Here is a 24521-nt window from a genome sequence, read left to right as displayed (position 1 = left end):
TGAGAATTAAACTCTAAGTCAATATGTAATGGATAATAATAGTATTGAGCAAATGTATCTTGAAAAGCTGGATGCTTCCAGGTAGATAGCATAGGCTGTAAACTAATCAGAGATGTTAACATATCTGAAGAAAGTTCATGGCATTCAGAAAGGAGGAGTTGGTTCACATGAATTCATAGACAAGGGAAAGTTGGAGATGCAAATATGTTTAATGCTAATCTAAGTGGTATTATGGGAAGAGGGAGTCCAAGCCAATAAATTTGGCCAGTCAGATCCTGGAAGCTGATATTTCCCTGTGATGAAGATGGATGCAAGAGGCTTTCTTAACCTGTTGCCATTTAACACTGGAATCTTACAGAATAGTTAATTCTGTACTACCCCAAGTTCAACAATAGCTTTCAGATCATAATAAGTTTTCATATAGCAGAAAGAAGTTCCCAGCTTCAAGGACTTGCAGGTCTAGCTCTTTTGTCAATTGTATTCTTCACTAGAAGGTAATAATGAATTGTCATAAATTATGGTAATATTTATGCAATAAATTATGTTAATATTTTCTTTCTCTCCTGAGTTTAGTGATTTGTAAGTTGGTGATCTCTGGAGGACTGACAAGATCTCTTAACTTTTAATTTGGAGGGGTAGATTTTGTATGTTGGCTTCTTCACTATTTGAATGCATATTCTGAAGCCTCCTAACAGCCTATCAGTTTTCCAGAGTATTGCCCCTTTTGCCTTGTAGCCCTATGGAAACTTGGGTTGGCCAAAAAAGTTTGTTCATTTTCTTCCGTAAGATGGCTCTAGTAGCCCTTAGTTGTCTTTCACTTCATTCGAAACAATTTTGTTAGATTGTATTGTGACAGCTGTCAAATTACCATGCATTAAAAAAATACTTATCAAAATTGGTGAATTTTTGTGTAGCCATTTAATATTGAAGATGGAAGGAAAAAACCAACATTTTCAGAATATTATGCTTTATTATTTCAAGAACGGTAAAAGCACAACTGAAATGCAAAAAAAAGATTAATGCAGTGTATGGTGCTGTGACTGATCAAACGTGTCGAAAGTGGTTTGTGAAGTTATGTGCTGGAGATTGCTCGCTGGACAATGCTCCATGGTCAAGTAGACCAGTTGAAGATGATAGCAATCAAATTGAGACATTAGTTGTGAACAATGTTATACCACGCAGGAGATAGCTGACATACTCAAAATATCCAAATCAAGCGTTGAAAATCATTTGCACCAGCTTGGTTATGTTAATCGCTTTGATGTTTGTGTTCCACATAAGTTAGCGAAAAAAAACCTTCTTGACAGTATTTCTGCATGCGATTCTCTACTGAAACTAACGAAAACTTCCATTCTTAAAACAAATTGTGACAGATGATGAAAAGTGGATACTGTACAATAATGTGGAATGGAAGTGATTGTGGGGCAAGTGAAATGAACCACCACCAACCACACCAAACGCTGGTTTTCATCCAAAGAAGGTGATATATGGTGGAATTGGAAGGGAGCCCTTATTATGAGCTCCTTCCAGAAAACCAAACGATTAATTCCAACAAGTACTGCTCCCAATTAGACCAACTGAAAGCAGCACTTGACAAAAAGTGTCCGGAATTAGTCAACAGAAAATGCATAATCTTCCAGCAGGATAACACAAGACCGCATGTTTCTTTGATGACCAGGCAAAAACTGTTACAGCTTGGCTGGGAAGTTCTGATTCATCTGCCGTATTCACCAGACATTGACCCTTCAGATTTCCATTTATTTCAGTCTTTACAAAATTCTCTTAAGGCAAAAAAATTCAACGCCCTGGAAGACTGTAAAAGGCACCAGGAACAGTTCTTTGCTCAAAAAGATAAAGTTTTGAGAGGACTTCCCTGGTGGCGCAGTGGTTGAGAGTCCACCTGCCGATGCAGGGGACACGGGTTTGTGCCCTGGTTCGGGAGGATCCCACATGCCGCGAAGCGGCTGGGCCCATGAGCCATGGCTGCTGAGCCTGCGCGTCCAGAGCCTGTGCTCCGCAACGGGAGCACAGTGAGAGGCCTGCGTACCGCAAATAAATAAATAAACTCATTTTAAAAGTTTTGGGAAGATGGAATTATGAAGAAAAATGGCAGAAGGTAGTGGAACAAAACGGTGAATACGTTCTTCAATAACATTCTTGGTGAAAATGAAAAATGTGTTTTATTTTTATTTAAAAACCGAAGGAACTTTTTGGCTAACCCAGTACACTACTATTCTATGTGAACATGAGTAAAATAAAATTATGCCTATTATCCACTGAACTGTATTTGAGCAAAATGCTCTTTTAATTTTACTTAAAAGTAGAAAGGTATTAAAAAAAAAACTGCTGAGTACATCCATACTAATCTTAGAATTGTCCTGGTAGAACTGTACATATATTCTATGAGTCTGAATTTACCATCACTAACAAGTTTCATTCTGATGCTTTGTGGTTTGAGCAGTTGAATTAACAGCTAGGTAAGATCTAACAGGGATTTTTCAGTTAGACCAAGAATGATGTTTGGCAAATCTAGGAATGGACAAGATCTAAAGGACAGTGACATTCATTGAATTTCTCTGTTCCAGGCATTATACTATCTAGTTTATAATTGTGTGGACCCTTAATTCTCTCAACAATTCTGTGAGGTAAGCATTGTTACTTACAGGTTAGAAATTGAGGCTCCAATAGGTTCAAAAGCTTACACAATATGAGTAGCAAGGCTATGATTCTGATCGAGGTTGATCTAACTCTATAGACCAAATCTTCATCCTTAAAGCTGTTATTGAAGGAGCAAAGCCTGTTGAGATGGAAATAGGCTACCTTATAGGAAGTTCATTGATCTGGGAGTACCATGGCAGCCAAAAAGAAAAAAAAAAGAATCACAGGATCTAGAAAACAAGGTTACACACACACACACACACACACACACAAGGAGAGAGAGAGAGAGAGAGAGAGAGAGAGAGAGAGAGAGAGAGAGAGAGAGAGAGAGATGGAGGTCATGGCGAAATAGGGGACAAGCCAAGGACAACAACAAAATTATTTTCCTGGTGGTACTAGACATGTTAACAAGGTGCAATGTAGTATTTTTAAGGATGGATTCAGGTATTCCTTGGCGACACCACTCTGATTGATGGTCAGGTCTTAAAGCTACCATATCCTTGTTACTTAAAGTCATTACAGTATGGTACCAACAATCAATCCAACATATTAACTACAGGAGAGAGAATTGTACTATTAGCAAGGCTATCTTTCTAATAATTAAGATCTCAGTTAGCTCATCACTTAAAATTCCTTGACGCATTTCCCTAAATTAAGGTAAATTGGAATGGCCTGACAAAGTGAATGCTATTTCCTGTTACTATAATTTATTCTATTTAACCAGAGGTTGGTATTGCTTTGTCTCCTCCACCTGAAATTACCATCTAGGCCTGTTTAATATTGTTTGTTAATTACCAGATTTTACCCCATGGTGACTTTTGTCATGGGTGTATAAGCCCATATTGTTAACAACTTGAAATAATACATGTTATTACTATTAAGGTTGTTCAAGTTTTTGTGAGGGAAACTGACCAGCAGTATCTTCCTTTTTAGACTTTCTAAATTCAATTTGTACCCCCATATAAATAGTTGCTTACTTTACAGTATTAGATTTAGTTAAGTTCCTGAGATCTAGGCTCATTTAAATATCAGTCAGTAAGCCTTGTATCTTCTATACTGAAAAAAAAAAAATCAAGCAGTAATTTAAATTTGAACAAACTAAATCCAAAACATTTTCCATTATTTTAGTTTAGGACAAATCTTTTTTTTTTTTTCTTTTACATCTTTATTGGAGTATAATTGCTTTGCAATGGTGTGTTAGTTTCTGCTTTATAACAAAGTGAATCAGTTATACATATACATATGTTCCCATATCTCTTCCCTCTTGCTTCTCCCTCCCTCCCACCTTCCCTATCCCTCCACTCTAGGTGGTCACAAAGCACCCAGCTGATATCCCTGTGCTATGCGGCTGCTTCCCACTAGATATCTACCTTACATTTGGTAGTGTATATATGTCCATGCAACTTTCTCGCTTTGTCACAGCTTACCGTTCCCCCTCCCCATATCCTCAAGTCCATTCTCTAGTAGGTCTGTGTCTTTATTCCTGTCCTACCCCTAGGTTCTTCATGACATTTTTTTTCTTAAATTCCATATATATGTGTTAGCATACGGTATTTGTCTTTCTCTTTCTGACTTACTTCACTCTGTATGACAGACTCTAGGTCCATCCACCTCATTACAAATAGCTCAATTTCGTTTCTTTTTATGGCTGAGTAATATTCCATTGTATATATGTGCCACATCTTCTTTATCCATTCATCTGATGATGGACACTTAAGTTGTTTCCATCTCCAGGCTATTGTAAATAGAGCTGCAATGAACATTTTGGTATATGACTCTTTTTGAATTATGGTTTTCTCAGGGTATATACCCAGCAGTGGGATTGCTGGGTCATATGGTAGTTCTACTTGTAGTTTTTAAAGGAACCTCCATACTGTTCTCCATAGTGGCTGTACCAATTGACATTCCCATCAGCAGTGCAAGAGTGTTCCCTTTTCCCCACACCCTCTCCAGCATTTATTGTTTCTAGATTTTTTGATGATGGCCATTCTGACTGGTGTGAGATGATATCTCATTGTAGTTTTGATTTCTCTAATGATTAATGATGTTGAGAATTCTTTCATGTGTTTGTTGGCAGTCTGTATATCTACTTTGGAGAAATGTCTATTTAGGTCTTCTGCCCATTTTTGGATTGGATTGTTTGTTTTTTTGTTATTGAGCTGCATGAGCTGCTTACAAATTTTGGAGATTAATCCTTTGTCAGTTGCTTCATTTGCAAATATTTTCTCCCATTCTGAGGGTAGTCTTTTGGTCTTTTTTATGGTTTCCTTTGCTGTGCAAAAGTTTAAGTTTTATTAGGTCCCATTTGTTTATTTTTGTTTTTATTTCCATTTCTCTAGGAGGTGGGTCAAAAAGGGTCTTGCTGTGATTTATGTCATAGAGTGTTCTGCCTATGTTTTCCTCTAAGAGTTTGATAGTTTCTGGCCTTACATTTAGGTCGTTAATCCATTTTGAGCTTATTTTTGTGTATGGTATTAGGGAGCGATCTAATCTCATACTTTTACATGTACCTGTCCAGTTTTCCCAGCACCACTTATTGAAGAGGCTGTCCTTTCTGCACTGTACATTCCTGCCTCCTTTATCAAAGATAAGGTGACCATATGTGCATGGGTTTATCTCTGGGCTTTCTATCCTGTTCCATTGATCTATTTTTCTGTTTTTGTGCCAGTACCATACTGTCTTGATTACTGTAGCTTTGTAGTATAGTCTGAAGTCAGGGAGCCTGATTCCTCCAGCTCCGTTTTTCTTTCTCAAGATTGCTTTGGCTATTCGGGGTTTTTTGTGTTTCCATACGAATTGTGAAATTTTTTGTTCTAGTTTTGTGAAAAATGCCAGTGGTAATTTGATAGGGATTGCACTGAATCTGTAGATTGCTTTGGGTAGTAGAGTCATTTTCACAATGTTGATTCTTCCAATCCAAGAACATGGTATATCTCTCCATCTATTTGTATCATCTTTAATTTCTTTCATCAGTGTCTTATAATTTTCTGCATCTCCTTATGTAAGTTTATTCCTAGATATTTTATTCTTTTTGTTGCAGTGGTAAATGTGAGTGTTTTCTTGATTTCACTTTCAGATTTTTCATCATTAGTGTATAGGAATGCGAGACATTTCTGTGCATTAATTTTGTATCCTGCTACTTTACCAAATTCATTGATTAGCTCTAGTAGTTTTCTGGTAGCATCTTTAGGATTCTCTATGTATAGTATCATGTCATCTGCAAACAGTGACAGCTTTACTTCTTCTTTTCCGGTTTGGATTCCTTTTATTTCCTTTTCTTCTCTGATTGCTGTGGCTAAAACTTCCAAAACTATGTTGAATAACAGTGGTGAGAGTGGGCAACCTTGTCTTGTTCCTGATCTTAGTGGAAATGCTTTCAGTTTTTCACCGTTGAGGACGATGTTGGCTGTGGGTTTGTCATATATGGCCTTTATTATGTTGAGGAAAGTTCCCTCTATGCCTAGTTTCTGCAGGGTTTTTATCATAAATGGGTGTTGAATTTTGTCGAAAGCTTTCTCTGCATCTGTTGAGATGATCATATGGTTTTTCTCCTTCAATTTGTTAATATGGTGTATCACGTTAATTGATTTGCATATATTGAAGAATCTTTGCATTCCTGGAGTAAACCCCACTTGATCATGGTGTATGATCATTTTAATGTGCTGTTGGATTCTGTTTGCTTGTATTTTGTTGAGGATTTTTGCATCTATATTCATCAGTGATATTGGCCTGTAGTTTTCTTTCTTTGTGACATCCTTGTCTGGTTTTGATATCAGGGTGATGGTGGCCTTGTAGAATGAGTTTGGTAGTGTCCTCCCTCTGCTATATTTTGGAAGAGTTTGAGAAGGATAGGTGTTAGCTCTTCTCTAAATGTTTGATAGAATTCGCCTTTGAAGCCATCTGGTCCTGGGCTTTTGTTTGTTGGAAGATTTTTAATCACAGTTTCAATTTCAGTGCTTGTGATTGGTCTGTTCATATTATCTATTTCTTCCTGATTCAGTCTTGGCAGGTTGTGCATTTCTAAGAATTTGTCCATTTCTTCCCGGTTTTCCATTTTATTGGCATAGAGTTGCTTGTAGTAATCTCTCATGATCGTTTGTATTTCTGCAGTGTCAGTTGTTACTTCTCCTTTTTCATTTCTAATTCTATTGATTTGAGTCTTCTCCCTTTTTTTCTTGATGAGTCTGGCTAATGGTTTATCAATTTTGTTTATCTTCTCAAAGAACCAGCTTTTAGTTTTATTGATGTTTGCTATCATTTCCTTCATTTCTTTTTCATTTATTTCTGATCTGATTTTTATAATTTCTTTCCTTCTGCTAACTTTGGGGGTTTTTGTTCTTCTTTCTCTAATTGCTTTAGGTGCAAGGTTGGGTTGTTTATTCGAGATGTTTCCTGTTTCTTAAGGTAGGATTGTATTGCTATAAACTTCCCTCTTAGAACTGCTTTTGCTGCATCCCATAGGTTTTGGGTCGTCGTGTCTCTACTTTCATTTGTTTCTAGGTATTTTTTTATTTCCTGTTTGATTTCTTCAGTGATCACTTCATTATTAAGTAGTGTATTGTTTAGCCTCCATGTGTTTGTATTTTTTACAGATCTTTTCCTGTAATTGATATCTAGTCTCATAACATTGTGGTTGAAAAAGATACTTGACAAAATTTCAATTTTCTTACATTTACCAAGGCTTGATATGTGACCCAGGATATGATCTATCCTGGAGAATGTTCCATGAGCACTTGAGAAAAATGTGTATTCTGTTCTTTTTGGATGGAATGTCCTATAAATATCAATTAAGTTCATCTTGTTTAATGTATCATTTAAAGCTTGTGTTTCCTTATTTATTTTCATTTTGGATGATCTGTCCATTGGTGAAAGTCAGGTGTTAAAGTCCCCTACTATGAATGTGTTACTGTCAATTTCCCCTTTTATGGCTGTTAGCATCTGCCTTATGTATTGAGGTGCTCCTATGTTGGGTGCATAAATATTTACAATTGTTATATCTTCTTCCTGGATTGATCCCTTGATCATTATGCAGTGTCCTTCTTTGTCTCTTCCAATAGTCTTTATTTTAAAGTCTATTTTGTCTGATATGAGAATTGCTACTCCAGCTTTCTTTTGGTTTCCATTTGCATGGAATATCTTTTTCCATCCCCTTACTTTCAGTCTGTATGTGTCTGTAGGTCTTAAGTGGGTCTCCTGTAGACAGCATATATATGGGTCTTGTTTTTGTATCCATTCAGCCAATCTGTGTCTTTTGGTGGGAGCATTTAGTCCATTTACATTTAAGGTAATTATCGATATGTATGTTCCTATTCCCGTTTTCTTAATTGTTTTCTGTTCATTATTGTAGATTTTTTCCTTCTCTTGTGTTTCTTGCCTAGAGAAGTTCCTTTAGCATTTGTTGTAAAGCTGGTTTGGTGATGCTGAACTCTCTCAGCTTTTGCTTGTCTGTAAAGGTTTTAATTTCTCCATCAAATCTAAATGAGATCCTTGCTGGGTAGAGTAATCTTGGTTGCAGGTTTTTCTCCTTCATCACTTTAAATATGTCCTGCCGGTCCCTTCTGGCTTGCAGAGTTTCTGCTGAAAGATCAGCTGTTAACCTTATGGGGATTCCCTTGTGTGTTATTTGTTGTTTTTCCCTTGCTGCTTTTAATATGTTTTCTTTGTATTTAATTTTTGACAGTTTGATTAATACGTGTCTTGGCGTATTTCTCCTTGGATTTATCCTGTATGGGACTCTCTGTGCTTCCTGGACTTGATTAACTATTTCCTTTCCCATATTAGGGAAGTTTTCAACTATAATCTCTTCAAATATTTTATCAGTCCCTTTCTTTTTCTCTTCTTCTTCTGGAACCCCTATAATTCTAATGTTGGTGCATTTAATGTTGTCCCAGAGGTCTCTGAGACTGTCCTCAGTTCTTTTCATTCTTTTTTCTTTATTCTGCTCTGCAGTAGTTATTTCCACTATTTTATCTTCCAGGTCACTTATACATTCTTCTGCCTCAGTTATTCTGCTATTGATCCCATCTGGAGTATTTTTAATTTCATTTATTGTGTTGTTCATCATTGGTTGTTTCATCTTTAGTTCTTCTAGGTCCTTGTTAAATGTTTCTTACATTTTGTCTATTCTATTTCCAAGATTTTGGATCATCTTTACTATCATTATTCTAAATTCTTTTTCAGGTAGACTCCCTATTTCCCCTTCATTTGTTAGGTCTGGTGGGTTTTTATCTTGCTCCTTCATCTGCTGTGTGTTTTTCTGTCTTCTCATTTTGCTTATCTTACTGTGTTTGGGGTCTCCATTTTGCAGGCTGCAGGTTTGTAGTTCACGTTGTTTTTGGTGTCTGTCCCCAGTGGCTAAAGTTGCTTCAGTGGGTTGTGTAGGCTTCCTGGTGGAGGGGACTAGTGCCTGTGTTCTGGTGGATGAGGCTGGATCTTGTCTTTCTGGTGGGCAGGTCCACGTCTGGTGGTGTGTTTTGGGGTGTCTGTGGACTTATTATGATTTTAGGCAGCCTCTCTGCTAATGGGTGGGGTTGTGTTCCTTTCTTGCTAGTTGTTGGCATAGGGTGTCCAGCACTGTAGCTTGCTGCTCGTTGAGTGAAGCTGGGTGCTGGTGTTGAGATGGAGATCTCTGGGAGATTTTCGCCATTTGATATTATGTGGAGCTGGGAGGTCTCTTGTGGACCAGTGTCCTGAAGTTGGCTTTCCCACCTCAGAGGCACAGCACTGACTCCTGGCTGCAGCACTAAGAGCGTTTCATCCACACGGCTCCGAATAAAAGGGAGAAAAAGTAGAAAGAAAGGAAGGAAGGAAGGAAGGAAGAAAGAAAGGAGAGAGGGAGGGAGGAAGGAGGGAAGGAAGGAAAGAAAGAAAGAAAGAAAGAAGATAAAATAAAGTTATTAAAATAAAAAATAATTATTAAGAAAAAAAATTTTTAAAAAAACGGACGGATAGAACCCTAGGACAAATGGTGGAAGCAAAGCTATACAGACAAAATCTCACACAGAAGCATACACATACACACTCACCAGAAGAGGAAAAGGGGAAAAAATAATAAATCTTGCTCTCAAAGTCCACCTCCTCAATTTGGGATGATTCGTTGTCTATTCATGTATTCCACAGATGCAGGGTACATCAAGTTGATTGTGGAGCTTTAATCCGCTGCTTCTGAGGCTGCTGGGAGAGATTTCCCTTTCTCTTCTTTGTTCTCACTGCTCCTGGGGCTCAGCTTCGGATTTGGCCCCGCCTCTGCGTGTAGGTCGCTGGAGGGCATCTGTTCTTCGCTCAGACAGGATGGGGTTAAAGGAGCAGCTTCTTCGGGCACTCTGGCTCACTCAGGCTGCGGAGAAGGAGGGGCATGGAGTGCAGTGCGAGCCTGCGGCGGCAGAGGCGCGCCGTGCGTTCTTCCGTGGAAGTTGTCCCAGGATCCCGGGACCCTGGCAGTGGCGGGCTGCACAGGCTCCCCGGAAGGGGGGTGTGGATAGTGACCTGTGCTCGCACACAGGCTTCTTGGTGGCAGCAGCAGCGGTCTTAGCGTCTCATGCCCGTCTCTGGGGTCCGCGCTGTTAGCTGCAGCTCGCGCCCGTCTCTGGAGGTCCTTTAAGCAGCGCTCTTAATCTCCTCTCCTCGCACACCAGGAAACCAAGAGGGAAGAAAAAGTCTCTTGCCTCTTTGGCAGATCCAGACTTTTCCCCGGATTCCCTCCCGGCTAGCTGTGGTGCACTAACCCACTGCAGGCTGTGTTCACACCGCCAACCCGAGTCCTCTCCCTGCGCTCCAACCGAAGCCCGAGCCTCAGCTCCCAGCCCCGCCCGCCCCAGCGTGTGAGCAAACAAGCCTCTCAGGCTGGTGAGTGCCGGTCGGCATCGATCCTCTGTGCGGGAATCTCTCCACTTGCTTTCCGCACCCCTGATTCTGTGCTCCCCTCTGCAGCTCCGAAGCTTCCCCCCTCCGCCACCCGCAGTCTCCGCCCGCGAAGGGGCTTCCCAGTGTGTGGAAACCTCTCCTCCTTTACAGCTCCCTCCCACTGGTGTAGGTCCCGTCCCTATTCTTTTGTCTCTGTTTATTGTTTTTTCTTTTGCCCTACCCAGGTACGTGGGGACTTTCTTGCCTTTTGGGAGGTCTGAGGTCTTCTGCCCACGTTCAGTAGGTGTTCTGTAGGAGTTGTTCCACGTGTAGATGTATTTCTGGTTTATCTGTGGGGAGGAAGGTGATCTCCGTGTGTTACTCTTCCGCCATCTTCCTGACCTCTAAGGAGAAATCTTCATAAGCCATAATTACATCTTTCTGAGTTAAAGGCTAGTAAAGCATTTTAACTTCCTGCTGCCCTTGACCTTAATGAATGTCACACACAGTCCCACTTGCCATAATCATGGGTATTTGAAACGGAAAATCTATTTCATTTGTGTAAGATTTCAGTCTGTGACTTTAAAAACCTCATAAGACCTCTTAGACTATGTGTGTATGCCTGACTTTATGTCTCAGTACTCTGAAGTTTCACCTCTTGTCAATGAAAACTGACGTCAGTGAAGTAATTGGCTCTTCTTCTGCGTAGGTACCCTGACATGCCCACCGCAGCTGATGTTGTGAACGCTTTAGATCAACAGGCACTTGCATCCATCCTGAGAACATACGGGGAGGAGAAGCACGCCAAGAAAATCGCTTCAGCAATCGTTCAGGCACGCAGCATCTACCCCATCACCAGAACCCAGCAGCTTGCCAGCATCGTTGCAGGTACCCTCATTAATTCTGAACAGTGTCTGAGAGGAAAAAAAAAAAAAAAAAAAGTATATATATATATATATATAAATATAAGTACACACATACATACACACACACACACATCTATGTGTGTATATATATATATATATAAATATAAGTACACACATACATACACACACACACACACAAATCTATGTGTGTGTGTATATATATATATATATATATATATATATATATGAATTCCCCCAAACTCCCAGAGGGATTCATTTGTACTTGAAATCATGCAGGATAGAATCTTGCCTATCCTTCTCTTATGCCACCTTTCTTTGGATTTGCAAGCTTCCCCCCTCCAACACCTCTCCCCCACACAATTTTTAAAAATATACTGTAGTTTGCTGATTAGTTTAATAATAGAAAATTTTTGTGCATGAGGTGATTTATCATTTGTGCCTACCAAGGTGAAACATGGAATGACAAGAGCAGAAGAATTTCTCTATCCATTACAGTGGTTGATAAGCATCCTGTATAAGATATGACATTACCTCTCTTAGTTTCACATTTCTGCATTTTAATATTTTGGGCAAAAGGAGAATTGCATTGCCCAACTGCTAAAATAAAATCCAGTGACTCATACATCTATTCTAAACAACCAGCTAACAAAGGGTATGTGATGTATAGGTTATTCCACTTTGTGAATGCTAACTAAATCAGCCTGAGGGGCTTATTGAAACATTTCATCTTTTCTGCTGTTCACCACCATAAACCTCTTGAACCTAAGTATAGCTAGGAGGTGCTTTATTATAGCCTTTCTGTCTGAAGCCAAAGTTGTTTCACAGCTGTGTTCCATGATGAAAGTTTTCAAGGCAAAAATATAACTCCTGAAGTTATTTAACAGAATTCCAGTGGTAAATTCTTCATCTTGTTGGACCATCTGAAACTCTACATCATTTTTATTTACCAAATGTAATAAGATTTTTTTAATAGTTCCTATTAAGTTACTTTAAGTAGCTAAAGATGTAGAAAAAAGGAATATTTGTATAGCTTGTAAAAGGAACATAATATTAGTTTCCTCTATCTTATTATCATACATAGTTTAAGGAATAAAACTTAATTATAAATTCACTCAGATTGAGATTTAGAGGTCATGTAGCAACTATTTTATAACAATTTAATAAAACTATATTCTATTTAGTTATTAAGAGTTGACCAAGTCTTTAATTTTTTAAGCTGCATACCTCAAGGCCTCAAAGCCCTTCCAACTTACCACTGATATTCCTGTAGGAAAGTACAAGTAAAATCTTGCAGGTTATGTGAGCATAAAATATTCCATGATTTTCTTCCCCAAAACGTTTATCCTAGCAGGCTGACATCACATTCACCCTGTCTTCTGTCCCTTGCTTTCTTCCTACTCCATACTCACTAACACGTCTCCACCTTATCCTTTCTGTCATTCTTTAACTAGCTGTGTACTCTGTCTCCCATTTTGGAAAGAAGAGCAGTGAGAAGTCACATTTTTTTTTTAATTGATAAGAAAATCCAGAATTTTCTGTGCTGAAAATGAGGACTTGGGGTAGAGGGCATCCTAGAGATCATGAAGTCAAAAAGCCTCATCTGGTAACTGAAGAAACTAAGGCTCAGGAAGGCTGTGCAATTTCCTCAAAAATACAGTGGCAATTTCAATGCTAATCTAGAATTTGGAAGTTCATGAATTTGAGGCATCATTAGGAATCTGCCTTTAAGAAATTAAGCTAACTTTTCTGTCTCAGAACCCTAATCTATAAACTTGGGGAAATAACACTGTGGTATTAGATAGAAATTATTTGAAGATGTAGAATAGGTACATAAGTATTTTCAGAAGGATTATGATGTGAAATGCATATTAGGGCTATGAAAAATGATATACTAAAAATGAGAATTTTCATGTACGTGTAGATAAAACCCAGTTTTTGTAAATGCCATTAAAAAATTGAGTTCTCTATAATGAATCCATTTTTAAGGCTCAAAGCAGCCCATTTTAATACAACTTTATTGATGATAATGTAATTCTTTGGAGAAGGGAAAAACAGAAAAGAATGGTTTTCCATTTTGTGCTTATTTATTCAAAAAATATCTTGGAAGAGGCTGCTATATACCAGGCATTTTACTAAGTACTGAAGGTAGAATGGGGAGCAAATCAGATAGAGCCTTTGTGTTCATGAAACTTACAGGCTAATAAGTGATGTAATAAAAACATGGGGTAATAAACTTGTACTTACAGTAGAAACACTCATTTTTTTTTAACATCTGTATTGGAGTATAATTTCTTTACAGTGGTGTGTTAGCTTCTACTTTATAACAAAGTGAATCAGTTATACGTATACATATGATCCCATATCTGTTCCCTCTTGCTTCTCCCTCCCTCCCACCCTCCCTATCCCACACCTCTAGGTGGTCACAAAGCACCGAGCTGATCTCCCTGTGCTATGCGGCTGCTTCCCCCTAGCTATCTATTTTACATATGTCCATGCCACTCTCTCACTTTGTCACAGCTTACCCTTCCCCCTCCCCATATCCTCAAGTCCATTCTCTAGTAGGTCTGTGTCTTTATTCCTGTCTTACCCCTAGGTTCTTCATGACATTTTTTTTTTTAGATTCCATATATATGTGTTAGCATACGGTATTTGTCTTTCTCTTTCTGACTTACTTCACTCTGTATGACAGACTCTAGGTCCATCCACCTCACTACAAATAACTCAATTTCGTTTCTTTTTATGGCTGAGTAATATTCCATTGTATATATGTGTCACATTTTCTTTATCCATTTATCTGTTGATGGACACTTAGGTTGCTTCCATGTCCTGGCTATTGTAAATAGAGCTGCAATGAGCATTGTGATACATGACTCTTTTTGAATTATGGTTTTCTCAGGGTGTATGCCCAGTAGTGGGATTGCTGGGTCATATGGTAGTTCTATATTTAGTTTTTTAAGGAACCTCCATACTGTTCTCCATAGTGGCTGTATCAATTTACATTTCCACCGACAGTGCAAGAGTGTTCCCTTTTCTCCACACTCTCTCCAGCATTTATTGTTTGTAGATTTTTTGATGATGCCATGGCATATATTCTATAAGCTCTAATTTTATTTTTATTAAAATGAAGTAAGAATTTAAAGATACTTACAAAGTAATCTGAATGAGCATATTTTCTAGATTTTCATTATTTTTGTCTTAATAATTACCTCACCCACATCTAATTTGATTGCATATTTATGTGACTCACCTTTATAAGGAAAGAGTTTCCAAAGTCTCCAACTTAGTATTCATGGAAACAGCAGCTGTCTTTCCTTTTGCATTCATATTTCACCAGTTCATGTGATATTTCATTAAACTATGTATTGACAATATAAGTGCTCTGGGCTGTAAGCATACAGTTCTTTTGGTGGGAGCACGACTATATGGAATTCTAGATAGTAGAGTACAATTTGTTTAGAAGAGAAAGGGATTAATCTGTCAAGTACATTAAATAGAAGTCTCTTAAGAGAGCTGCTTCATAAGGAAATATGGGAAGCAATGGAGGGCCCAAGAAGGTTTCTATATTAGTTCCATAGTACTGCTGTAACAAAGTACCACATACTAGGTGGCTTAAAACAACAGAAAGTTATTCTTCCACAGTTCTAGAGGCTAGAAGTCCCAAACCAAGGTATCAGCAGGGCTCTGGGGGAAGAGCTTCCTTGACTATTCCTAGTTTCTGGTGGTTGCCAGCAGTCCTTGGTATCCTTGGCTTGTAGATGCATCACTAAGTCTCTGCCTCCATCGTCACATGGTGTTCTCCCTGTTCATCTGTCTTTGTGTCCACATTTCCCTTATTATAAGGACACCAGTCATGTTTGATATAGGGCCCACCCTAATCCAGTATATACTCATCTTAATTTGATTATATCTGCAAACTTCCTATTTCTAAATAAAGTCGCACTCACTGGTTTCCGGGGGACATGAACTATGGGAGACACTGTTCAACCCCATACAGTTCCTAAGCAATATCTTTATTTAACAAACATGTATTTTAGCAGGCTATAATATGCAGTGATTATATTTGAATGTCTTTTCTGGTTCTTAATAAATTCATACTAAACATGTTCAATATTATCAAGCACTTTGGGAAATATGCCACTGTTCCTGACACATAGTAAAAGCCACGTATGGACAAAACTATAAATCACTTCCTTTGCTTTCAAAAAGCTAATCATCTATCAGAACAAGAAAGACCACCACACTTGTAATCACAATATACTTAGTGGAATTATATAATAATTAAAGTGATTAAGCTGTATTTATAAAATCTAAAGCCTAGTGCCTTTTGCTAACACAAATAACTACAGTTCTAGTATTCTTCCAGATCATGGGAGCTCCAGAAGATAGGTTTGGGGCTCTAGGATGGAATAGAACACTTACAACTACAACTACCGTGATTTTCTTTGTAAATTACCAGCAATTTGTAAGATAATTCCAAAAACAACCTGAAGGACTTCACTGATTATATGCACTATTCAGAACTCCTAGCCAGGAATTTTCATATAAACAACACATATACAGTGTTGTATATAGTGTTCCCTTCACTAAAGTTCCCTACACCTACCCTTTCCTGTGGCTAATGTCAGCTCTTCCTTTTGAGATTAGTTGAAATGTCACTTCCTTTAGAAGTTTTTTCCAGTCCTACACAAATTAGTTGAGATTCTCTTCTTTTTGCTCCCATAGCACTGTATTAGCCTGTCACAGCATTTATGCTGTTCTTGTTGCTTGTTTACTATTTATCTTTTCCTCTATACCTATACTGTCCAGTACAATTGCCACTAGGCGCATGTGTCTGTGGAGCTCTTGAAATGCGGTTGCTCTAAATTGAGAGGTGCCATATATGCAAAATACACACCAGATTTTGAAGCTTAGTTTGAATAAAGAATTTAATATGTCTCAAAAATTTTTATGTGCATTATATGTTGAAATGGAAACAGTGAATCTCCCATACCAAAATGGTCTAACAACATTAACACTAAAGTACTCAGGTAAATTAGAAAACACACATTGCCCTCCCTTATAATTTTGGGATACTCTGAAGAAAACTAATACTCTGATAAAATATTTTTACTAATAAGAATCTTTAAAGATGGGAAATGGTACATATAAAAATACTCAAGCTCCTCAGGAAAGAAATTTATGCACTTAATTTTGACAAAATGGCTGTGGTTTTAGATTTTACAGAATTAATATATATCCGATTTGTGGAGGCTTAAAAATGGTATTGGTTCTGGATATCCCTTTGAATAACAAAGTCTGATTATTTTCCTTAATAAGCTGTTCATATTTCATTAGAGCTATTCTGTATTCCATTTCTCTTTCAATTCTCTGGATGCATCAAGAAAAAAAAAGTCATTTAATATTAAATTCAGTAGGTGAAATGAAAGACTTCATTTAATTGTTTATGATTTTCAAAATGATTTAGAATTCATCCTAGATCAAAATAATTGTATGTGATAAACTTGAAAAAATAATAATCTTAATTATTAAATTAAATCTAGTTTAATGTGAAGATCTTAGTTCAAGTCCTGGTTCTACAGCTTGCTTTCTGTGTAAACTTGAACAGTTCTAGACCTTATCTTTCTCATCTTGAAATGGAAGTGAATAATACTTATGATGATGATCATTGTTATTTAGCAAACATAACCCTACTAATTATATTTTACTTAAATGAATATTGAAATTCACTTGCAGTTTCCAAGCTTATGCAAAAGTCAAAGAAGTATACTGATCACTTTTCAGGTCATTGGGATTTAGATTCAAATTCACAAAATAGATAATTAATCCATTGATTATCAGTGACAGAAGGCTTATACTATCAATTTTTCAATGGGAAAAAGGCGACAGGAGGAAGCTTCTTAGATATATCTGATTCTTGTTGATTAAATGTATAGACATTATTCCCTGACTAAAACTTTTATGTAACCTTTATTCTGACTCATGTACTGGGTACATGGCCAGAGCTTAATGAATGCCTGTTGAACAAATAAATCAATAAAAAGATGTATATGTTCTCAGCCAGAGTAAAATAAAAATTCAGGGAAACAAATTGTAAGTTCTTAGGTGTTAAGAGTGGGAGACCTAAGCATCAAAGTCCTCAGTATCAGTTAAAGCAGCGTGAGGAATAGGTGAGACTCCCCAAGACATGGAATCAAAAATCCTGAAGTTCTATTTCTGGTTCTGCGATTTATTTGCTTTGTGAACTTAAATAAGTCACTTACCTTCTCTGATCCTTATTTTTTCATCTGGAAAAGAGGGATAACTAGTAACTGCTATGACCAATAAATGAGATAATATTTGGAAAGTTCTCTGAATTTTAAAGTGTAAATACACTGGTAAGTATTTTATTCTCTTCTCTATCCAGAACTAGGGTGATCCAGAGATCAATTAAGTGCACTAGTTAGAACCCTGAGTGTGGTCTTCTACCCTGGAATTCCTGTTCACAGCCAAGTAGTGTGGTCTGTGATAGGCTGGTTGCTTCATTCCAAGCTGTTCTTCCCTTAGAGGTTATGTGAGTTTTAGAAAGAATAATCATCTTTTTCTGCATTGGTGAATATAAGGTGTATCTTTTCACAGTAGCATTGATGGCTCATGCCTCAACTTGTGTTTGAAATCACTATCTTTTCCCAGCAAAATTTTATTAATTCAGAGAGAAACCTTTGAAATAAAAAAATAAAACATTCATTAAGAAATGGGCATTGCTATCAAATTTTAGTGGAACATAAACTTTTTCCTAATGAAGCTAATCAGACTAGTTTGCCATCCCTTTTCTGTTTTAATAACCTACATGTTGCTTCCTCCATCTTCCCCAAAGAGCATTCTTTGTATTAACGTTGCCATAATTAAGGAATAAATGAATATGTCAGAGTTCAATTATCACTCTAGTGGAGAACGGTATGGTCAAGCCTGCAGCTGAATTTGGATGGCTTGCCAGTGAGTCATAGTTGTCATTGCTACTGCCTATGATAGTACACTTATTCTTCTGTCATTTTAAATTTCTTCAATTCAATCTGTTATATAGTGTGTGTATTGGTATGGTAACTTCATGCCAACTAACTTAGCAATGACATTTCATAATTAAACTTATTTCTTTCTTTTTTAACTTTATTTATTTATTTTTTATACAACAGGTCCTTATTATTTATCTATTTTATACATATTAGTGTATATATGTCAATCCAATCTCCCAATTCATCCCAACACCACCCCACCCCCTGCTTTCCCCCCTTGGTGTCCATACATTTGTTCTCTACATGTATGTCTCTATTTCTGCCTTGCAAACCAGTTCACCTGTACCACTTTTCTAGATTCCACATATATGTGTTAATATACGATATTTGTTTTTCTCTTTCTGATTTATTTCACTCTGAGTGACAGTCTCTAGGTCCATCCATGTCTCTACAAATGACCCAATTTCGTTCCTTTGTATGGCTGAGTAATATTCCATTGTATATATGTACCACATCTTCTTTATCCATTCGACTGTCAGTGGGCATTTAGATTGCTTCCATGAGCTGGCACTATTGTAAATAGTGCTGCAGTGAACATTGGGGTGCATGTGTCTTTTTGAATTATGGTTTTCTCTGGGTATATGCCCAGTAGTGGGATTTATGGGTCATATGGTAATTCTATTTTTAGTTTTTTAAGGAACCTCCATACTGTTCTCCATCGTGGCCATATCAAGTTACATTCCCACCAACAGTGCAAAGAGGGTTCCCTTTTCTCCACACCCTCTCCAGCATTTGTTGTTTGTAGATTTTCTGATGATGCCCATTCTAACTGGTGTGAGGTCATACCTCATTGTAGTTTGGATTTGCATTTCTCTAATAATTAGTGATGTTGAGTAGATTTTCATGTGACTCTTAGCCATCTGTATGTCTTCTTTGGAGAAATGTCTATTTAGGTCTCCCCATTTTTGGATTGGGTTGTTTGTTTTTTTAATATTGAGCTGCATGAGCTGTTTATATATTTTGGAGATTAATCCTTTGTCCATTGATTCATTAGCAAATATTTTCTCCCATTCTTAGGGTTGTCTTTTCATATTGTTTATAGTTTCCTTTGCTGTCCAAAAGCTTTGAAGTTTCATTAGGTCCCATTTGTTTATTTTTGTTTTTATTTCCATTACTCTTGGAGGTGGATCAAAAAAGATCTTGCTCTGATTTATGTCAAAGAGTGTTCTTCCTATGTTTTCCTCTAAGAGTTTTATAGTGTCCGGTCTTACATTTAGGTCTCTAATCCATTTTGAGTTTATTTTTGTGTATGGTGTTAGGGAGTGTTCTAATTTCATTCTTTTACATGTAGCTATCCAGTTTTCCCAGCACCACTTACTGAAGAGACTGTCTTTTCTCCATTGTATATCCTTGCCTCCTTTGTCATAGATCAGTTGACCATAGGTGTGTGGGTTTACCTCTGGGCTTTCTATCTTGTTCCTTTGATCTATGTTTCTCTTTTTGTGCCAGTACCATACTATCTTGATTACTGTAGCTTTGTAGTATAGTCTGAAGTCAGGGAGTTTGATTTCTCCAACTCCTTTTTTTTCCCTCGAGAATGCTTTTGCTATTTGGGGTCTTTTGTGTCTCCATACAAATTTTAGGATTTTTTGTTCTAGTTCTGTAAAAAATGCCATTGGTAATTTGATACGGATTGCATTGAGTCTGTGGATTGCTTTGGGTAGTAGAGTCATTTTCACAGTATTGATTCTTGCAAACCAAGAACATGGTATCTCTCCATCACTTTCTGTCATCTTTGATTTCTTTCATCAGTGTATTATAGTTTTCTGAGTACAGGTCTTTTACCTCCTTAGGTAGGTTTATTCCTAGTTATTTTATTCTTTTTGTTACAGAGGTGAATGGGATTGTTTCCTTAATTTCTCTTACAAGTTTTTTATCATTAGTATATAGGAATACAAGAGATTTCTGTGCATTAATTTTGCATCCTGCTATTTTACCAAATTCATTGATTAGCTCTAGTAGTTTTCTCATGGCATCTTTAGGACTCTCTGTGTATATTATCATGTCATCTGCAAACAGTGACAGTTTTACGTCTTCTTTTCCAATTGTATTCCTTTAATTTCTTTTTCTTCTCTGGTTGCCATGGCTAGGACTTCCAAAACTATGTTGAATAATAGTGGTGAGAGTGGACATCCTTGTCTTGCTCCTGATCTTAGAGGAAATGCTTTCAGTTTTCACCATTGAGAATGATGTTTGCTGTGGGTCTGTCATATATGGCCTTTATTATGTTGAGGTAGGTTCCCCCTGTGCCCTCTTTCTGGAGAGTTTTTATCATAAATGGGTGTTGAATTTTGTCAAAAGCTTTTTCTGCATCTATTGAGATGATCATATAGTTTTTATTCTTCAGTTTGTTACTATGGTGTATCACATTGATTGATTTGCATGTATTGAAGAATCCTTGCATTCCTGGGATAAATCCCACCTGATCATGTTGTATGATCCTTTTAATGTTTCGTTGGATTCTGTTTGCTACTATTTTGTTGAGGAATTTTGCATCTATATTCATCAATGATATTGGTCTGTCATTTTCTTTTTTTGTAGTTATCTGGTTTTGGTATCAGGGTGATTGTGGCTTCGTAGAATGAGTTTGGGAGTGTTACTTCCTTTGCAATTTTTTGGAAGAGTTTGAGAAGGATGGTTGTTAGCTCTTCTCTAAATGTTTGATAGAATTCACCTGTGAAGCCCATCTGGTCCTGTACTTCTGTTTGCTGGAAGATTTTTAATCATAGTTTCAGTTTCATTACTTGTGATAGGTCTGTTCATATTTTCTGTTTCTTCAGTCTTGGAAGGCTATACCTTTCTAAGAATTTGTCCATTTCTTCCAGGTTGTCCATTTTATTGGCATAGAGTTGCTTGTCGTAGTCTGTTATGATGCTTTGTATTTCTGCGGTGTCCATTGTAACTTCTATTTTTCATTTCTAATTCTTTTGATTTGAGTCTTCTTTCTCTTTTTCTTGATGATTGTGGCTAACGGTTTGTCAATTTTGTTTATCTTCTCAAAGAACCAGCTTTTAGTTTTATTGATCTTTTCTATTGTTTTCTTTGTTTCTATTTCATTTATTTCTGCTGTGATCTTTATGATTTCTTTCCTTCTACTAACTGGGTTTTTTTGTTCTTCTTTCTCTAGTTCCTTTAGGTGTAAGGTTAGATTGTTTATTTCAGATTTTTCTTGCTTCTTGAGGTGAGCTTGAATTGCTATAAACTTCCCTCTTAGAACTGCTTTTGCTGCCTCCCATAGGTTTTGGATTATTGTATTTTCATTTTAATTTGTCTCTAGGTATTTTTCGATTTCCTCTTTGATTTCTTCAATGATCTCTTTCTTATTTAATTATTGTCTAGCCTCTATGTGTTTGTGTTTTTTGCATTTTTTTCCTTGTAATTTATTTCTAATCTCATAGTGTTGTAGTCGCAAAGGATGCTTGATATGATTTCAATTTTCTTAAACTTACCAAGGTTTGATTTGTGACCCAAGATGTGACCTATCCTGGAGAATGTTCCATGTGCACTTGAGAAGAAAGTATGTTGTGCTATTTTCAGATGGAATGTCCTATAAATGTCTGTTAAATCTGTCTGGTCTATTGTCATTTAAGTTTATGTTTCCTTATTAATTTTCTGTCTGTATCATCTGTCCATTGGTGTAAGTGAGGTGTTAAAGTCCCCCACTATTATTGTGTTACTGTCAATTTTTTATAGCTGTTAGCCGTTGCCTTATATATTGAGGTGCTCCTATGTTGGGTGCGTATATATTTATAATTGTTATATCTTCTTCTTGGATTGATCCCTTGATCATTACGTAGTGTCCTTCCTTGTCTCTTATAACATTCTTTATTTTAAAGTCTCTTTTTTCTGATATTAGTATTGCTACTCCAGCTTTCTTTTGATTTCCATTTGCATGGAATATCTTTTTCCATCCCCTCACTTTCAGTCTGTATGTGTCCCTAGGTCTGAAGTGGTTCTCTTGCAGACAGCATATGTATGGGTCTTTTTTTTTGTATCCATTCAATGAGCCTGTGTGTTTTGGTTGGAGCATTAATTCATTCACATTCAAGGTAATTATCAATATATATGTTCCTATTACGATTTTCTTAATTGTGTTGGGTTTGTTTTTGTAGGTCCTTTTCTTCTCTTGTGTTTCCCACTTAGAAAAGTTCCTTTAGCATTTGTTGTAGAGCTGGTTTGGTGGTACTAACTTCTCTTATCTTTTGTTTGTCTGTAAAGCTTTGATTTCTCTGTCGAATCTGAGTGACATTCTTGCTGGGTCGAGTATTCTTGGTTGTAGGACTTCCTCTTCATCACTTTAAATATGTCATGCCACTTCCTTCTGGCTTGTAGAGTTTCTGCTGAGAAATCAGCTATCAACTTTATGCGAGTTCCCTTGTATGTTGTTTTTTGTTTTTCCCTTGTTGCTTTTAACAATTTTTCTTTGTCTTTAATTTTTGTCAATTTGATTAGTATGTGTCTCAGCATATTTCTCCTTGGGTTTATTCTGCCTGGAACTCTCTGCACTTCCTGGACTTGGGTCGCTATTTCCTTTCCCACGTTAGGGAAGTTTTTGACTGTAATCTCTTCAAATATTTTCTTGGGTCCTTTCTCTCTCTCTTCTCCTTCTGGGACCCCTATAATACGAATGTTGATGCGTTTAACATTGTCCCAGAGGTCTCTTAGGCTGTCTTCATTCCTTTTCATTCTTTTTTCTTTATTCTGTTGCATGGCAGTAAATTCTACCATTCTGTCTTGCAGGTCACTTACTATTCTTCTTCCTCAGTTATTCTGTCATTGATTCCTTCTAGTGTATTTTTCATTTCAGTTATTGTATTGTTCATCTGTTTGTTTGTTCTTTAATTTTTTCTAGGTGTTTGTTCTTTAATTCTTCTAGTTCTTTATTAAACATTTCTTGCATCTTCTCAATCTTTGCCACCATTCTTTTTCTGAGGTTCTGGATCATCTTCACTGTCATTATTCTGAATTCTTTTTCTGGAAGGTTGCCTATCTCCACTTCATTTAGTTGTTTTTCTGGGATTTTATCTTGTTCCTTCATCTGGTACACAGTCCTCTGCCTTTTCATTTTGTCTGTCTTTCTGTGAATGTGGTTTTCATTCCACAGGCTGCAGGTTTATAGTTCTTCTTGCTTCTGCTGTCTGCCCTCTGGTGGATGAGGCTATTTAAGAGGCTTGTGCAAGCTTCCTGTTGTGAGGGACTGCTGGTGGGTAGAGCTGGGTGTGGCTCTGGTGGACAGAGCTCAGTGAAACTTTAATCCATTTGTCTGCTGATGGGTGGAGCTGAGTTCCCTCCCTGTTGGTTGTTTGGCCTGAGGCAACCCAGCATTGTAGCTGCAGGCCCTTTGGTGGGGCTAATAGCAGACTCCAGGAGGGCTCACACCAAGTAGTATTTCCCAGAACTTTTGCTGCCAGTGTCCTTGTCCCCAGGGTGAACCACAGACGCCCCCTGCCTCTGCAGGAGACCCTCCAACACTAGCGGGAGGTCTGGTTCAGTCTCCTATGGGGTCACTGCTCCTTCCCCTGGGTCCTGATGCACACACTACTTTGTGTGTGCCCTCCGAGAGTGGAGTCTCTGTTTCCCCCAGACCTGTCAAAGTCCTGCAGTCAAATCCAGCTAGCCTTCAACATCTGATTCTCTGGGAATTCCTCCTCCTGTTGCTGGAACCCCAGGTTGGGAAGCCTGACATGGGGCTCAGAACCTTCACTCCATTGGTTAGACTTCTGTGGTATACTTGTTCTCCAGTTTGTGAGTCACCCACCCAGCTGTTATGTGATTTGATTTCACTGTGATTGCACCTCTCCTACAGTCTCATTGCGGCTTCTCCTTTGTCTTTGGATGTGGGGTGTCTTTTTTGGTGAGTTCCAGTGTCTTCCTGTCGATAGTTGTTCAGCAGCTTGTTGTGATTCCAGTGCTCTCACAAGAGGGAGTGAGTGCATGTCTTTCTATTCTGCCCAGTAAACTTATTTCTTATTTTAATAAGTAATCTTTCCAAGAGACATTCTGTACAAGAAGTCCAACTCAAAAGAGAATGAAATGAAATGTGAAAAAAATAAAAAAGAATAAAACCTTAAAATCTTTCTCCTAA

At 37.5% G+C, this 24521-nt stretch overlaps 1 protein-coding gene across 7 annotated transcripts in view; it reads left to right on the top strand.

The window, feature by feature from the left end:
• METTL15 (methyltransferase 15, mitochondrial 12S rRNA N4-cytidine) overlaps nucleotides 1-24521 on the top strand; it is a 374509-nt gene that overhangs the window by 146324 nt on the left and 203664 nt on the right. For 6 of the 7 annotated variants that reach the window (XR_009542402.1, XR_009542403.1, XM_060159490.1 and 3 more), the window contains exon 5: nucleotides 11210-11388. Coding sequence is in view for 5 of the 7 variants with exons in the window: in XM_060159490.1 (XP_060015473.1) it covers nucleotides 11210-11388 (179 nt within the window). In the remaining 2 variants the exon portion in view is untranslated. The remainder of the gene's footprint in view (nucleotides 1-11209; nucleotides 11389-24521) is intronic. The other variant, XM_060159489.1, reaches the window with a different exon arrangement.

The sequence above is a fragment of the Lagenorhynchus albirostris genome, chromosome 9 (genome assembly GCF_949774975.1).
Source record: "Lagenorhynchus albirostris chromosome 9, mLagAlb1.1, whole genome shotgun sequence".
NCBI classification, from domain to species: domain Eukaryota; kingdom Metazoa; phylum Chordata; class Mammalia; order Artiodactyla; family Delphinidae; genus Lagenorhynchus; species Lagenorhynchus albirostris.
This window is presented reverse-complemented; position numbering and strand designations above follow the sequence as displayed.